Raw genomic sequence first — 18,881 nt, 5'->3', positions numbered from 1 at the left:
CCTGAATATGAAGTCCAACTTCTCACTTGGTAAGGCCAAGGCTGAGGTGGTGCTTCAGTGCCTTCATCATCTGCTACCTCTCCCTGTTACTCCATCTCATGTGGAGCTGCTTACAGTTCTCTCACAGGTCTCTCTCTCCCTTATCTGTGCTGGATATTTCATGTGCAGTTTTTATGCCTAGCACAGTCTTTCCCATTCCCTGCTAGCTGTTTATCTCTCCCATACTCTCAGGTTTCATTTAAACATTATCTTCTTAGAGAAATCTTTTTTTTTTCCTAAAGATTTTATTTATTAGAGAGAGAGAGAGAGGGAGAGAGAGAGAGCGAGCACATGAGCGCAAGCATGGGCGGGGGAAGGGCAGATGGAGAGGGAGAAGCAGACTTCCCCCGAACAGAGATCCTGGTGCAGATCAGATCAGAGAACCTGATCCCCGAACAGGATCCAGGTTTCCATCCCGGGACCCTGATCATGACCTGAGCTGAAGGTGGAAGCTTAACCAACTGAGCCACCCAGGCACCTCTTCTGAGAGAAATCTTTAACACACATGCATACACATACACATACACATACACTCACAGGGTCAGCTGTCCCAGTAAGTCAGCTTTTAAAACTGCCCTTTTACTGTTTAGCACTCAGCACGATTTGTAAAGCCGTATTTATTTGTGCGATTATATGAATAATGTCCCTTCCCCTGGACTGTCAGGTCCTGGGGTTAGGAACCTTGTTTATCTTGTTCATCATTTCATCCCAGCATCCAGTCTAGGGCCCTGCTCATGCTAGAGGCTTAATGAATATTTGCTGCAGGGATGCCAGATTTTCAGATAGCTCTGTAACTAGGGTCTACCCATTTGTGATATTCTCTGTGTCTACAGACCATCCCGCCCTCCTGACATATATTTTCCACATTTAATCTATGAATTTGCTGCTAGTAAAATACGTGCCTGCATGTTGACAGGTGTGCAGCATACTTGATTAATGATATCCTATGATGATTAATTTATGTAGCATTGTAACTTTTTCAGAGAAAATGCCTTCATTTCCATCATTTCCATTTGAGGTAATTTGTGCTGCTACTCATCTACTAATATTCTCTAGAACTGCCTCCAATTTCTTCATATCTGATACTTCACGCTGATAGTTGCACTTGTAGAGGAAATGATTTTTCCCCCATTTTTTTGTGAATAGTGATGAATCTTTTCCATGGAGATATTTTTCAAAAAATAATCTCTGTCTGAATTTGTCAGGAGCTCTGCCTGCCCAGTTCCTTTCTCCTTCTCTGCTCCTCTGTCTTTGCTGCCCATGCCATTTCTTTTAACAGGAATATTTTATTAGCACTCCAGACTTAGGCACTCTTGGTGGTCTGCGTTTGTCCCACTGGAACTATTCCTTTGGCCTGTTTTTAACCGTGGAGCTCACACATACAGCCTATAGTTTTTCTAGTTCTAGAAAGATCTATGGAGGTGGGGGTAAGGGGTAGGGAAGCTTAGCAGCAATCAGGAAGACCCTCTGAGTAGAGGAGGTGCTGAAATTTAAGTTGCATTCATTGGAGGGAAAGTTGTGTTGAAAATCCAGTGGGCTCATCCCCATTGAGCTCTCTGGGGGAAAATTATGTACTTATTCCAGGTCGAGTTCTCTGCAAAGAGTTTTATATTCTTCATCTAATCAGGGTGCTGGTGAGGATTAAATTAGATGAAGAATATAAAATTAGATGCAGATTATAATTGTCACCAGCATCCTGGGAGGACATTGTCCTTAATTCACTCACCAACTCATTTATTTCTTCACTGAGCTAATATTTACTGAGGGCCTGATACACGCCAGGACTTCCCAGAGGTTCAGTGGGATGAGGCATCTTAACAAGTGGGTCAATTGTATTGTCATTTACAGAGATTAGGGGAAGAGCCAGTGTTTGGGTGGAGAAAACAGGCATTCTATTTTGGACATGTTACAATTCTAATACCTTGGTTTTCCAAATAAGAAAACTAACTTCCAGTAGATGGCCAAGATTATACGGTTGTCAGGATATGGCACTGGGATTGGAAGCTAGGTCAGTGTGATTGCAGAGCCAAGCCTTTGGCTCTCCATTCCACAACCTTGAGGAAATGAAGCATGGTTGCACTGGGTGCTCACCAGATCCTGCCCTCTGCCCTTGTCTTGGTCCAGTAAATGGCCTCCTTTGGCCCACCTGACTTCCTGTTACCCAACATACACTGCCTCCCTATATTTTAGAAGCTCATACTCTTGGCATAAACCCTAGAAGAAGATAATCACATAATTTTAGGCATTAGTTATGACCCAATGAAAAATTGTCATTAAAGGATACATTAATTCGCTCACTTCCTATGATAAGTCATTAATGAATGCCCTGGTGAAAGTGCTTCTCCAGCTGCTTAGGTAAGAAAATAGAAAAAGAGCTAGCATGTGCAGAAGTCACATCTGTCCCTTCTCCTGAGATAAGCCAGTCCCTGGATCTTGCTCTCAAGCATGGAAGTCAATGATTCAGGCCCTGGTGTGGACCTGTTGACTGGCATTTGTGCTCTGACCACACCATACCTGCACATGCTCAGGTGAGGGGCCTCCCAAGATAGCTCATCACCTGACCTCTGTGATCTCTCTCTTTTCTGCTTACATTCTATATCATCAGATGCTCAAGTAGAGGGCTTGGGTCACACAGTCGGATCTCTGAAGGTACTGGGGATTGATATATAGATGAGTGCTCTGAGGAGTTTTCTCCCAGGTTCTCTTAAAAAACCCCAACAACTTGCTTTTAAGACTTGCAGCCTTCACAGCTTAAAAAATATTTTCCTGATGGAGAGGGAAACAATTTTCAAGTCATTTCCTGTGTGTTAAATAGGCATGTGTTTATACTACCAGCTAGGCTCAAACTTCAAGGAAATGTATTTTCGCAGGGTATTGATCTATAAAGTTTAAAAATCCTAAAAATATTCAAAGCATGAGGAACAGGTGCAAAACACAGATTCCACTGGATGTTGGGGACAACATGCTTATTCAGCCTTCTAATACTGCTTCAGGCCCAAGGTGGGCCTTTACTCAGGCTTTCCTAGCTCCCTGGCCCCATATGGCCTGAGTTCCTATGTACTTCGAGCTCTCCCTACCACAATACAGAGATACTCTTCCTCCTTCTCCCTCCTCTTTCCTCTTCCATTTTGATAAGTTTGCAAGCAGATTACAAACTGTCATCTCAACATCTTTACCTTCCACAATGGGATCTCACTAGAGATCATAGCAGGTGGCAAATTGGTCTGATTTATCATTATTTGCATTTTTAATTTGTGGTATTTTAGGCCCAGAGAGTTTTTTTTTTATGGATCTTAAAATGGCAACACAAACATTGATACATAATTCATTATCTATTTTTTTCATGATACCTGTGGTTAACCCATTGACAAACAGTAGAGTCATCAACACTTTAAGCAGGATGGAGCTACAGCTTTAGCTTTCTTACCCCCTACTCTTATCCTCTCTGGTTTATTAGAATAAATTACATAATCAGCAGCCTCCATGCTGGTGTTATGTCAATGCGAAAAGCCTTCTTAGTTGTAGCTTTGTTATTATTCTGAATGACCAATTCTTAAGTAACTAAGGTAAAGTGTTTGTTGGGCTTCCACAGTCCCCTGATTTGGGAACATGGAGTCTTTAAATTTAAGCAAAAGGTGAGAGCACAAGAGGGATACCTCCAGTCCCTGCCCTGTTTTCTCTTTTCTTCCAAATCCCTAAACCTCACTCCACAGTTTTCTGTTGTTGTCCTTTGCTTCCCCACCCCTTCCTGCTCCCACCAGGCATTGCTGCAGGCAGAACTTCAAGTTGGAAGAAAGATTAACACCTGTAATCCTTTTGAAATAAGAGCTCTGCAGATAAGCAACACTCATAGACAAGATGCCCTGGAGTTTAGGAAGCTACCAGCAAAATAAAAGGGATCCTCAGCACTTTTTTCAGAAAGATGATCAGTGAAGAAAAGCAGACTAATTCAAGAGAAATGTAGAGGCCTTATTGTGTATTTTTTAAATTACTTTTTCATGCTATTTTAGGTGCCTCTATATATAGAGAGAACCTCCATCAGGATGAAACACCTCTGGATAGCCCATCCTATGCTGATCTCCCCTTTCCCTGTTTCCTCCTCTAGAATACTCAGTTAACTAAAATGTCACCTGGGGTGGTGCCCTCCAGGAGTTTAGTGGCCACTGGCACCATACAGTGCAGCATATGATTGGTCTTCTGTTATTTACTGTGTGTTGGTTTGATCCAGGTAGTTACCTTGTAACTTTCCGTAGAGCTTTCCCATCTCACCGTGTCTGTCAAAGAGCTCTGTCAGATTCATACATGTAGGAAGAGTTTAAATCATACATAAAAGTAAACACTTGCTTCATCAGTTGAAATGACTATACTTTCAGGATTTTCTTCATTCCCTTCATCAAGGATTTATGGGATGCTTCCTAGGAAGTAATCTAGATTACTGAGCACCAGTCAAAGCATTAGGAAGGTCTCACTGACCACACTGAGTTTTCATCTTTTTAGACCCAAAAAGATGAGAGAGGCATAAGAAAATCTTTGTAGAGATGCATAATTTCCAAACCCAAAATACTGGCTTGCTAGCAGGCATCTGACTTCAGCCATGATTTACTGGAGATTTGGACATTGGCTGTACATCTTGCTAATGACTAAACTCTATTCTAGTGATAAATTACAATGACCCAAGAACAGTAGACTGGGCCACTGAATATAAGTTTCCCTGCGTGAGCTTTTCTAGTCGAGAGCAGCCGTTCCCAGAGTGAGTGTCTTAGAAGATCTGGAGGATGAGATATGAAACCTCCCATCAGGACCAGATATCTTTTTTATATAGCTGACATTGTTGGGTCATCCACATACACGTGGCTACAGTCAGCTGTGCATAGTCTCTTTAAAGCAGGACAAACTCCTAAACAGTGCATTTTAGAATACACACTTGCTCTTTATTCTTTTATTACAAATTGACTTGTCTTTTGCTAAGCTGCTCTCTTAGAAGATTTATGTCAGGAATGCACATACAAGGATAGTTGAATAAGTAATAAAGTTCGAAAGGAACACTTGTGTTAATTTATAACGCGCCATTTGTCGACAATGTGAAAGACATTATTTCAAACAAAGGTAACTCGAGGGATGTTAATAGCCAGCAAATGTATTTATGCTAGATCTTATTCTGAGTAAGTCGTTGCATTATAGAACCCGTCTGTCATCATGTTAGTAGTGTTCTTAATTGTCTCTAATTTTCATAATTTACTTTTTAAATCAAAATATCATGGTTTCCACAGACTTCCAGTTTTATACATACTAAACCTGCCAGACTTTTGGTTTTAGTGAAGGAAACAAATGGCTCAGATATAATTCCAAATGTTAGTCTAGCATCGTTTTATTTAGTAAGACTGGCCTGCTCCCAGATTCCAGATAAGTAGAGAATTGTGCAATTATCCAGAAAACCTAATCCTCAACTTTTTCTTTCTGGAATCATTTTTTTTTCTTGGCCAGAAAGATCTAAAATTAATTGGATTAGCCATTTCTTTTACATGGCCTGTGAAGATTCATTGTGAAGCTGAGGGAAGAAGCAAAATTCCACCAATCTTCCTTGGAATGTCATTGACCTTGTTGCTGGTAGATGGGGTTTACTGTACAAAACAAGGAAAAAAAATGGGCAATAGCTACGTTCCTTGGGAGCCTCTTTAGGTCATCTCCTCATCTGCATCCACTAACTTTTTGTTAGATGAGGCTATGAACAATGCAGGATTAGGGAGGTTGTTCCACTTCAGTAGATGGGTCCGAGATAGGGGGAACAGATGGAGTAAAATTAGTTAATTACAGGATTCTTCATCTAGTCACAGTTTGCAGTGCCTTGCAGCCTTTTGTGAGCCTGGCTCTTCTGTCTGTGGCTGTGGGCCATTCATTCCTTCAGAGAGGCTTCGGTGGCCTCATGCATGCAGACCTAAATTATCCTCCTTTTTAGTCCCAGTGCCTCACACCAAATCCTCAGATTCAGCTAATCTGCCAATGAAGTAAATTTCCCAAACTCTAGCTTTGTGGTCTCCTAATCACAGTTTTCTTTCTTTCTTTTCTTTTTTTTTTTAAATTTTATTTATTTATTCATGAGAGACACTGGGAGGCAGACACATAAGCAGAGGGAGAAGCAGGCTCCCCATGGGGAGCCCGATGTGGGACTTGATCCCAGACCCCAGGATCACAACCTGAGCTGAAGGCAAGTGCTCAACCACTGAGACACCCAGGTGTCCCGCACCCCCAATCACAAATTTCATTGGCTCTTCATGTCCTATAGGAGAGCAGCCAAAGTGCTCAGCCTGACAGACACAGGGCTCAGCACTCTGAGGACTGTCCCCGACTCATCTCTGCAGCATTGCTCCTGCATGCCCCTACGGGAACCCTTTATTCTAGTCACATGCAGCATCTCAGCAGTCCCCTGCCTGCTCTGGGCCATTGTGGACCTCACCTTCACTTGCCTTCTCCAAATACACACCTCTCCCCACCAATCCAGTTCCTCCTGCTCAGTGAGGCCCAGCCCCATTCTGTTTCCTTCCCTGAGATCTCCTGGAACACCATAGTCCAGGGGACCTCCATTGCTATGAATTGGTACCCATTCTTGGCCACATAATTGTGTCTCTTGCAGGGGCAATTCTTGCAGTGACATCTTTTTGGACAATGAACTTTTCTCTGGCAGTTAACACCTTTTCCCAGCTCCATTATCTGCCTTGCATGTGACACCTTTTTGTATGCTCCAAAGCATCATAGGCTCTGATTGAATAACAGGATGAGAAATGATGAGCCTGGTTGTAGTTTCTACTCTTCCAGGCACACCTTCCTTCATCATTCAGATAAAGATACATGAACTCTGAGAAGCCCAGTGCATGAACAGTTTCCCAGAATGACTAAAAAGCTGGCTCTGGGCTCTGCGTGCCTAGATTAGAACAGTGGTTTTGCTCCTTACTAACTATGTGATATGTCTCTACCTTTGTGCCCTCATCTAAGATGAGGATAATAATGGTACTCTTAGTAATGGTTGTTGAGGGGATTAAACAACATCATATATGTAAGGCAGTTAGTGCTTGGCATACAGTAAGTGCCCACTAAATGTTCTCTCAATTATTATTAAATACTATAAAAAATGAGGTTCCAGCCTTCTCTTTAAAGAGGAGTGTCAGTTGACAGTCAAAGCATGGGATCACTCCCACTGTTAATAGTGGACTTTAGAGATGGGTCTCCATTCCCTGGGCTAGCCTGGTCATCTAGGTGTTTGCAGGGGGCTGAATTATAGGGTTTTGCTCTGACCCCATCTACTGAGGCAAGAAGCTCAACCACACAGAAAGAGTTTTATTTTCATTTTCAGGTACCTTTCCCTCAGCCCCTTCACAGAACAATAGTAATAGCTTGCTAAATTGAGAAAGGCTTCAGGCAGGCCTTTCTAGCATCAGATGTGAGACCAAATCTAGGATGACACAGTACAGGCCGGGATGGTGGTCTGGACGAGACAAATCAAAGTCGTTTAACTGAGACAATCAGGAAATCCCAGACCTGGTCTAGGAAACATCCACAGGTCTCCTAGATAGTCCTCAGCCCTCTGGGGCAGAGCTCAGTGAGCTATTTACACCCAAACCACTCTGTGCTGCTTGTCTTTTACTGTACAGATTTGGGCATAAGTCACTTCTTCAAATATTTCAAATATTTCACCTAATGGACTGCTTCTCCTTCAGGCCTACATCTGACAAGGTTGAGGAAATCCCCTTCCTCCCTGTGGGATGGTCAGACCCCGAGGCCCTCACCCTGGGTTAGACAGGAAGACAACCCGTTTGACTACTGGACACACCTGGAAGAGATCTCTGGGCAATGTCTGCAGAGTGGTGATTGGGAGAGTTACCTTGAATTCAGTCTCAATGTTGGCTAGCCTGGCCAATTCGTTGCTTAGCTCCAGCGCGGTGAGGACAGGGTCTTCACTGGACAGAGACAAGTAGGCAGCGCTCGCCAGTCCCTTGTAGGCGTTCATGCGGGAACGCGAGTGGCTGAAGGAGTCCCTCCGCTGCTTCTCCGTGCACTCGTTGCACTTGCAGAAGTAGTCGTGCGGCCGCTCAATGCGTGCGCCCTTGAGCAGGAGGATGTGCACGATCTCGTACTCCTGGCAGTGCGCCGCCAGGATGATGGGCGTGATGTCGTGGGAGAAGCGTGTGCCGTCCTCGTCGTAGGCGTAGAAGTCGTCGTCGCGCAGCTCCTGCTCCAGCGGGCTGAGCGTCAGGCGCTGGCCCTGCGCGAAGGCCGGGTGGTTGAGAATGGCCTCCACGATGCGCACGTAGCCCTTGCTGATGGCCAGCAGCAGCGCGTCCCCCACCCGCGCCAGGTTCTCCTTCTTGAGCAGCAGCTCTGTGACCTCCAGGTGCTCGTTACCCACGGCCAGCTGCAGCGCGTTCTGCCCCATATAGTCCACGCAGTTGAAGTTGAGGGTCTTGGACTCCTCCAACATTTTCCTGACCACAGGGATGTTGCCATACTCAGCTGAGTCCAGGAAGCGCTCCTCTTCCGGCGTGAGGCTGGTGCCCTTCTCATTGAACATGTAGGCAGGACCACGGATGGCCTGGCGGCGGCCCTTCTCCCTCAGGGTGGTGTGCCGGCGCTGCATGTTTTTGAAGGTGTTGCTCCCCAACCTGTGGGGGTACAAGGCAGAGATGCTCGGTTACTCTCCCAGGGGCCTGTGAGGCGCCCAGCGGCAGAGCAAGCACAAATTGTTGAGATGAGAAAGAATCTCATGATTGGGATCTTAATGCGAAACTACGAAATCTTATTAGAAATAATTTTTCTCTCCCTGAGATGAAGACAGGTTGGCTGACCTGAATTATTCGTATTCATATAGAAGAATACTGATTCAGTTATCCAGCATCTGTACCCCTTGGGTGGAGGAATGGTGGCAAACTGAAATGTAGATTTGAGTGGAGTTAACAGGAGATAGAGGGGGAGGGTGTGGGGTAGGATGTGATTGAAACAGGCTGAGAACTGTGAGTTTTTCAATTTGTGCAAAGTTCAGCATGTCATTTAACTTTTCTGGGCTTTAGTACGTTGCTTCTTTGTGATTTTACCCATACAATGTGGATAATGTTTTGTGTGCCTTAGGTTCCATAGAAGGATTAAGTGAGGTGACATATACTAGAAAATAATGTTGATTTTATTCCGTACTCTCCTACCTCTTGGCATGCCCAGTTCCCCCAGGGCTCTGCTATGGACATGGCCACCATAGATACTGCTGCATTTGTTTCGGGTGCATTGCCTCCTTGAGATCCCTCACTGTGACAAAACTGCTGCAACATGCAAGCATGGCCACATGCCTCTGCTTCCACAGTCAGTGCTGTACTTGGCACTTTCCTTCGTGGGGACTGTGCTTGCTTTCTGGTGCCTGCACAGCCTAAGCATCTACAAAAGGGCAAGATGTGGCAGGGAGCAGGCCTAGACACATTGCCTCTTACTAATGGTCACTGAAGTGGCTCCTCTGAGGAAATTTGGTTGTAGCTTCTTAGCTCAAACCTGGATTTTTGTATGGATGGAAGAACAGGTTATTTAATTAAATTGATTAATTAATTAATTTATTTATTTATTGGAGTTCAATTTGCCAACATATAGCATAACACCCAGTGCTCATGCCATCAAGTGCCCCCCTCAGTGCCCGTCACCCAGTCACCCCCACCCCCACCCACCTCCCTTTCCACCACCCCTTGTTCGTTTCCCAGAGTTAGGAGTCTCTCATAGAACAGGTCATTTTAGATGCTGGGTTTATTTCTCACTTGCTCTTTGCTATTGTGGCAGAGTGTGGAGGTTAATACTGATGCTACTGGTAATAATGGTTAAACATTTATTAAGTACCTATTATATGCCAGGAACTATACTGAGAAATTAATAATTTCACATATATTGCTTGTGCAAATCTTGTATTGATCCTATTCCAGGTGATAATGCTGACACAAGTAGGATTGAGAAATGGGCTTTGCAGTCAGAGAACTTAGAGTATAAGTCTTGCCTTCACCTTTGGCCAACCTGGTAGCTTTGGGAAAGTTACCTAGACTTTAGTTTGCCAGGGTTTTTAAAAGGTAAGACTAGAGAAAATAAAAGCTTTTGTGTCATTTGAGTCTGAATCAGACACCCTATCTTCAGCTGGTAGTGAAACTTTGAATGGATCCCTGGTTCAGGATGCTTTATCTGTAACATAGTCTGGACCACACGTGAACCATACAAACTTGAACATCTGATTCTCCAGTTAGCCCTACCCAAATTTTTTTCTTTTTTTTTCTCTAGTTTGCCCCTCCTCACATTATTCAAATAATATTAGAATAGCATACATTTCAATAAGACAGTACATGTTCGGGACACCTGGGTGGCTCAGTGGTTTAGCGTCTCTCTTTGGCCCAGGGTGTGATCCTGGAGTCCCGGGATTGAGTCCCACATTGGGCTCCCTGCATGGAGCCTGCTTCTCCCTCTGCCTGTGTCTCTGCCTCTCTCTCTCTGTGTCTCTCATAAATGGATAAATAAAATCTTAAAAAAAAAAAGTACGTGTTCTGAAGAGTAAGTGCGATTTATTTTGAACTATTTTCCATGTTTCCAATAGTCTTTTTGTTACTGGTCATATCCATGCATTAAGAATAATCAGTATTTCACTTAAGCCATTTATAAAAAAAAATAAAAGTAATCACAGAGGAAGTCCTTTAAATTAAATCTAGTGTTTTGAGATTTAAAAAAAAAGTCAATCTTGTGATTTTTAAGATTTTGGGCTCCATTTGGTTTTCTGCTTGTTTTACCTTTTGACCTGCTCAAACCCTTTTGGTTTTAGCTCTATTAGGGGGCCCTATCTGGCATAAGGCAAAGACTTGGAGGTCAGAGCTTATGCTCTAATCTTGCCTAGGTCTGAGTAACACAGTTTTTGGAAGAATCTGCTAAACTATTCAATGGAATAGCTTCTTCATCTGCAGAAATTTAAAAGAATAATTATGGGTAACCCTGTCAAAAGGGAACTGTGGGTGATAAATCCTAATAGCTCCTCTGCGCTCCTTTAGAAAGAGATCTGAACTGCCATCCACTTTTTAAAAGAGCATTCTGATAAAAGATTGCTGGGGAAAAGGTTCTCAGGATTCAAGTTCACGAGCTCCTCTGAGCCCATTTCTCTCAATAATGCCATCATTCCAGGGAGAGAGGCTGCTTATTGATGCCAAAGCTGACTGCAGATTGGGAGTCCAGTAGAAACCTTTTATAGGAGAGAGGTACTTACAAATAGGGTGCAGGTATTTATCATTATAGGTTTTTCAGCAGAAGAGGAAGAGATTGAGTTGAAATCTAAGCAGTCACCTCATTTGTATCATCAAAGAACCTTGTTTCAGAGAATGTTATGAAGTTAGTTTCAAGGTCTGTCATCTGGGTACACACACTAAGGTGGGAATTGAGCCCATAGAAGACTAATAGTCTTTCTGATGGAGTTACTTAATTTGTCATATGATGAGGCTTATACTCCTCTCAGGAGCACCTCTCTGGTTTTAGCCATTGCATCTCAACCTGAGAAAAGGTACTTTCCACTCAGGAGTATCTGAGTGGTGTGTCAGATGAGACAGCAGCTGTCCTAGGAGCCAGGGCTTGAGCTTGATTCCATGTCACTTTTCCATTAGAGGTCTGCTCAAGAGGGAGAATAGGTCAGATTCCAAGGTCAAGGGTGTACACTAATACACAGCAACAAGCCATGGAGAGATTAATTCAAAGGAAATATAATAACTACTGAACCAAGTCAGAGCAGAAAAACATTTCACAAGGAACATGTAAGTACCCAATCTAAATTCAGAGTCCATATGAATATCATAGGCACTGCAGCTTAAAAACTTAAAGGGTGTTAAGACATTTATAATTTCCCTCATTAGACAAATAAACATAAAAGCAAGGTGTTAGCATTCTCATTTTTTAAGTGAAGCAGAAAGACTAAACGTTAGGGTGAATAATTTCTGCACAAGAGTAGAGAGTGTCATGTAAATTTTGATATTTCTTTAATAATTATGTTATATCAAGGAAAAAATATATGTGTGTGCCTAGTATTTATCAGATGTTAAATGTCCTCCCCATTTGACATGAATTATTCTGAATGACCTTGAAAGCAGACACACAGATATACTAAGACATAAACAAGCCTCTCTCCTAGCATTTAAAATCTCAGCTTTGAGATACATTCAGATGCTCATAGAACTGTCAGTTCTGCTATTTTCCTAAGAGAGTTGGCCTTGATGATACCTATGGGCCCTCGAGTCATGCATGCATTACAAGGATATACTGGGTCATCCTATGCTATGAAGTTGCTTCCAGTGTAAGGGGTTTTACAGCAGACCCTGGAGCCACGTGAATTTGTTCAGATATTGATGGGGGCCTCTTTACCTCACTTGGGGCTGCTTGTTAGCTCTATCTCTTACCCTGATAGCCCTCTAATCATGCTTTTTAAACACTTATTTTATTTTTTCAGCTTTATTAAGGTTTGATTGCCAAAATTGTAAAATATTTAAAGTATGTATTGTGGTGATTTCATGTAAGTATGTATCATGGAAGGAATGCCATCATTTAGTTAATTAATACATTATCACCTCACATATATATATATATATTTGGTGAGAACATTATGTTCTTTCTTAGAGCACCACAGTGTTATCAACCATTATAGTCACTATGTTGTACACTAGAACTCCATCTTATAGCTGAAAGTTTGTACTCTTTTACCAGCCTTTTCCTGTTTGCTCAATTTCAGCAGTTTTATACCTGTGAGTATATTTAGCCTTACCATTTAATCTTGACATTATCGATAGTCAGGCTTTAGCCATACATTTCACATGGGTTGGAAAGAATCCACAAAAGATGATATGTCAAAAAGATAAAGTCATTTGGCTCACAATAGCTGGTGGCCAAAACTCACACTCATGAATCAGCTGTGTTGCTTTGCTGGAGTATGGGGATACTGTCACAGTTTCAGGACCAATAATGAGCAAAATTATTCTCCTTAAAATCAATTAGCATTTGATTGCCCTTACTCTAATATTTTTCTTCAAAATGAACTTTGAATGCAAATGCCTTTTTATTTGCATGTATTATTGAGATAATGAGTGATCAAACATCTCAATTAAGGTACTGTGTTTTTCATCTTTCATAAATGCATACATTGACATTTGATGTCATTGAGAAGAAGTGTTTCAGTGGAAACAAAACCATATTTGAGAGGAGAACTGATTATTAAACTCCCTCTTGATCCCTTGGTTGCTATTTTTATCAAACTGCTTTTACAGATGCATCAGCCAGTCTAAAGACAGCCAGATGTCAGTGATCCATGAAAAGTATAAATTCTGCAACCTAAATCCAGCTGCAAATAAGCATGGCCACTAAGCATTTTAGAGACAGGGGTTGTGATTAGTTACTGATGAAGAAAAGGACACTTGATCAGAATGTCTTTTGGAGATATTTGTTGTCTTTCTGTAAAATTGCCACATGCACCATAGGTCTCTGTGGAAATCACCCAAGCCTGAAACTAATTCAGTCTGTAACATTCCACAACTGAACATAGAACCAAACAAAATCCAGGAGTTAGACCAGTTACTGAGGACAACCCAGCTGTGGTCTGCACATTCTCTCCCAGTGTACATAGTCTGAATTTTAGTCCATAGCAACAATGATAAAATATTCAAGTGATGTGGAATCTTCTTCTAAATTTCAGTTCTCTTACCAAAGTAAGGGAATAGTAAAATCCATCCTCCATGCACCTCAGCCACAGTGAAGATGCAATAATATGTATCAAATGGATACTGTGAAGCCTTATACAAATGTCCATGACAGTAATGATCACAACCTTACATTATCAGTACACTTACGTAAATATAGTTATAGTAAATAACTGTAAATTGGCTTACATTTTACTCTATGGTGGTATAGTCAGATTAGCTGTTTTTTTTTAATGGCTGTATAATGGTGATAGTTAACATATATTACACATTAGCCATGTGCCAGATATTCTGTTAAGTGCTTTATATGAATTATTATTTTAATTCACACAAATCGTGTGATAAGCTTTTTTCCTCAGTGACTAATCATAATGATTAACATTTATTACACATTAACTGCGTTGCAGGCACTATGCTGAGTACTTTACACGTATTATCATTTTAAATTCTCATAAACTACTACATGATACAGGTGCTATTGTCATTCCCATTTAACAGATGTTGAAATGGGGCTCAGATAAATTAACCACTTTTGTTAAGGCTACATAAACTTGTGAGTGATAGATCCACTATTAGGACTCTGATCTGTTTGGTTTCAAAGCCACTGCTTTGGGCTGGTATGCCACTGCCATCCCTCTTCCTCCTCCATTTTTCTGAATTTCTTAAGATGGTAATTTTTTTCATTAGAGTGCAAGATCCTTGAGGGCAGGGGAATTACTTGTTTATATGGCATATGTACCTGGTGCCCAGTATCCCTGATGCCTGGCATATGGTGCATGGTCAAATAATGTAATCAATTCTTAAATACTTGAATTTGGGTTGGTCATTAAAGAAGACCAATAAAATAGATGTGTTAATGTTTACTGTGTCTTCCTTCTTACAGATATAGGAGTCATATGATCCTGTAATTATTATTTCCTCTTTGTTCTAACAACTTTTAAAATAAGGTATGAGTTCCAAAGCCAAATTAGTTTCTAGCTCCACTATAAGTAATGGTCTACAAGTTGCTAGACGAGACCATTAATATCAGAGGGTATATTAAGTCCTTGAATGACTGGGGCATTCCCACTTGTTCAAGATACTTCTGAAAAATTATATGTATTTTCAGAGGCATCCACATGCATTTTAAATAAAAGGAAAGATATCCACGTAGTTACCCCATGAATATACATGAGTTGATATACCATTCAGGTCCTATAGGAATAGCAAAATAATCCTTCTGCTACTCATTATAACACATTATATTGAGATATACTTTCCAGACAATTCTACTAATGTGTTATATTTTTTCCATTGCATCTTGAATTAAAAATATTATCTAGATTCCCGAATGCTAATAAACAATTTTATCAGCAACTTAATTTTCAATGAATCATCATCATTTAGAGGTTATTCTCTGTATTTGCAGGCTATCTTATTTATTAGCCATTCACATATAACTAATGCTTTGTGTATGCTTCTTTTATTTCTTTCTTTTTAAATCCTTATTTGTCTGTTTGAAACTGGGGAATTATGAAACTGGATGTCTGTATCTCTGTGTATATCTCCAGATAGAACTGAAACAGTAAGTTCTTAGAGTTACATGTTTTTCCTCCAAATATTTGTCTTGGTATAAAATAGATATGTGTAACCTCTTAACTGTTACAGTAACCTTTGTGACAGAAGAGCCTGAAATGATCACCTACTCCTAAGAAAGTAAGAAAGGCCCTAAAATCATGAAATGAGAATGGTGAAAAAGGTAACACGCTGAATATTTATCTAGGAAATGTTCATTGCCTTTCCTGAGCAAGAGATCCTGGCAGCTCTCATCCAGGATATCGCATGTGTCTGAAATTAGCCTCAGTGAGGCTTCACATAGTTCTCATTTTTTTCTGGGTTAATTACTGCCTGAAGGAGTTAGCTAATCTATATGCTCCTAAGCTTAGGAGCAAGTGTTTTGGAAATAAATTTTTATGAAATTATAATTGTGGCATAGAACCTTGGTAAGTTGTTAAATAATTAAACCAATGCCACTGTTTAAAAGATCTTAGAGAGTGAGTTTGTATCATATTCATAATGAATATTCTGGATTTAATGTGTATTCATTCATAAATCTGATGTGTGTCCAGTGGTTCAGAAACAGGACCCACCAGTAGGTGGCATTCTGAGGCAAAAATTCACTGAGTGCCAGTAGACAGGGTCAATCATTATTGCCTCTTACAAATCTACCCTTGAATTCATTAAGCCTTTAAATTACAATTAATGACAATAGCATCCTGGTTAAGTCTATTCAATCACACTTAAGTGAATTTACAACTTCACATGTAAAGGAGATTCTCTGTTACAGAGTTTCAAAGCTTGTGTTAAAGCCCTGCCCAGATTACATCTCTTTTAAGAGCATATTTGTTATGTTGAAATGGACATCTAAAGGACATATTTTCCACAAATAAAAGGAAAAAAAGTAACAGCTTCTTTATTCCCACCTGTAGTTCTTTAATGGTGGCTACTTATTAGAAGATAGCCGTCTTCCTTTTCCTATTCCCATATTTATGTTAAGATAAATACAGTCACAAAAAATGTTAAATTAAAAAGCTGTCAGTACTGAAGTAAGAGGAGGACAACACAGATACTCTCTTCCAGGAAGAAAAAAAAAATACTGCACTTTAGCACAACAAGACTGGTTACCACTATGAATTGTCTATTTTAAATGGATTTTTAAACTTAGACTTCCAAGGAAAAGTAAAAAAAAAAAAAATTCCTCTACCAACCCAATCAATAAGAAAGATTTCAGATCCAGATTTACATCTAAAAATCCAAGCTACACAGGAAAGAGAGGGCTAATAAATAAAAGTTTAATGCCGTATTTCAGCAAGAAAACAACCTCTGTTGGAATATTTGATATGAAAGAATCATCATAGTTGCTTACATTGAGGGAGAAATAAGCAGGCTGGTCCCTCCTCTCTAGATGACCGGAATCCGGTGTTGGGTCGCGGGAATGTGGCTCCCCATGGGTGGTAGCGGAGGGGATGCCGCTCTCCGTGGTGCTGAAGTGTAGAGCTGGTCCAGTGAGTGGAGTTGCGAAGATGTGAAAGCGCGCTTCGCTGTCCTTTGTGCTGCAATGGTAACAACTCTCCTTCCGCGAGGCAGAGTCGCCTTACCGTTCTTTTCCTAATCTGGGGGAAATTTCCCAGGGAACATGACGAGGAAAGAATCGTATGTGAGACAGGCATGTGGTGTGGTGATGGGTTGGTATAGTTCCCACCCCTTCTCCCAGACAGTAGCTTTAAAAGGGAGGTATCAACTCTGCCTTCCTACCGTGGATCCTCACGATTTCTACCTGCCCCCTCTCAAATCCCAGAACAGTGCATAACACACACATACACACACACACACACACGCACACACACACACACACGCGCGCACACACACACACCTCAATTATGTAAGGCATCAGGTTCTGGTTCCTGAGGCAGAATATTCATCTGTTTAAATAAATGAAAAATGAGGAATGAATTGGTTTCCTACCTGTTGTGTTTATGGGTGTTTACACAGGGAGGGAAGCTGAAAAGAAAACTAAAACCAGGAGAACCTGAAGAATGACAGAAGTAGTTTGTTTGTTTGTTTTAATAAGCTTTAAGGTCACACCCCACTGTGTCTTCTGTGAGTCATGCATCTGCTAACTTTACCCTTTTGTTTCATGACCTTTTAACATTGTCTAGGATCAGGAAGTGGCCCCTGGTATAGATCAAGTCTGATGTTAATGATGGGACTTTGAAAGGATTAGCTTTCATTTGTGACTTTCCATTTTTTGAAAGGAAATTCCTAATGTAGAAATCTATTTCCCCCATAGACTCCATTCTCACCATTTGCCTTGTTTACAAATAGTCTATGATTCTTACACACTAAAGTATTTTGATGGCCTCATGGGAGAGAAACTTCCTTAACTGAAATATTACCTGTATGTGAAAAACTGGGATTACTTCCAGGGTGTACCTCTGTGACTGAACATTAAACCAGAATGCTAATTCTTTGAAACCAACTCAGGGATTAACAACTCACAGTCTGTAAGGAATGTTTCTGTGTGTAAACATAATACTTAGGGTTAAAGAATTGGCGTATAATGTATTTTGTACAATGCCATTCTATGTTTATATGCAAATCAGATTGCATTAGTTCATTCATATGCCACTAGCATTTTCTCTGGAAGCAACGTAGTGAGTGGGGGAAGACCCTGGAATTTTGATTCACTTATTACTGTGTGACTTTGGGCATAATGCTTAACCTTATTGAACCTCTGTCTCCTTATATGTAAATGGTGGGTGATAATGGGGGCTGTATGCCTTTTTCCAAATGCATGGTGATAATTAATTGAAATAACATATAAAAATCAACCAGAAGAGTTAGTCACAAGAGTTCACATTTAAGAGGTGCATAATAAGTCTGAGTATTCTCTTTCACTTCTTACTCAGAGAAGTTATCTAGTTCCAACTTTCTAAAAAGCTTGACAACAAACTAATTTTATTCCTGTAAGCCTCTACACAAGCTTTCCGATGATTGTGCTTTGTCAGTAAAATATCTTTTTAGAAAGAAATTGTCTTAAGACTTTTTCTTTTCTTATTTTTTAAAAAAGATTTTATTTATTCATGAGAGACACACACACGGAGAGAGAGAGAGAGAGAGAGGCAGAGATATAGGCAGAGGGAGAAGTAGGCTCCATGCAGGGAGCCGGACATGGGACTTGATCCCAGGTCTCCAGGATCACACCTGGGCCAAAGGTGGCACTAAACCACTGAGCCACCCAGGCTGCCCAAGACTTTTTCTTTTAAAAGTTTAAGTCTTGAAGGACAAGGGAATTTTATCTTTAATAAGAGTCAGGAGTGCATACATTGAACTCATTTGAATAAAATGCTAATGAATTAAGAGCTATTTAATACCACATTGAAGTATAGAGCGGAATATGGGAAACCAACAAAAATGTCTTACACAGCCACAAAATTAGAAGATTAGCTATGACACTGGAAATATTCTTTTGATTGGAATCCTCATCATCAAGATTAGTGAAGCAGTATAGAGTAAGACATTCCTAATGATAAGGTACTTTCTTAAGAATACTGGGTTTTGGCTTTTATTTGATAATGC

At 40.8% G+C, this 18,881-nt stretch overlaps 1 protein-coding gene across 1 annotated transcript in view; it reads right to left on the bottom strand.

Annotated features, from left to right (window-relative positions):
- Nucleotides 1–16,729, bottom strand: part of TRPC7 (transient receptor potential cation channel subfamily C member 7) — a 142,019-nt gene extending 125,290 nt beyond the window's left edge. Inside the window, exons 1-2 of the mRNA XM_055302466.1 lie at nucleotides 16,669–16,729; nucleotides 7,916–8,693 (exon numbers count right to left, since the gene is read on the bottom strand). Coding sequence (XP_055158441.1) covers nucleotides 7,916–8,693; nucleotides 16,669–16,670 — 780 coding nt within the window. The 5' untranslated portion in view covers nucleotides 16,671–16,729. The remainder of the gene's footprint in view (nucleotides 1–7,915; nucleotides 8,694–16,668) is intronic.
- Between the last annotated feature and the right edge of the window lie 2,152 nt (nucleotides 16,730–18,881).

This window comes from Nyctereutes procyonoides, unplaced genomic scaffold (genome assembly GCF_905146905.1).
Source record: "Nyctereutes procyonoides isolate TBG_1078 unplaced genomic scaffold, NYPRO_anot_genome, whole genome shotgun sequence".
In the NCBI taxonomy this organism is placed as follows: Eukaryota; Metazoa; Chordata; class Mammalia; order Carnivora; family Canidae; genus Nyctereutes; species Nyctereutes procyonoides.
This window is presented reverse-complemented; position numbering and strand designations above follow the sequence as displayed.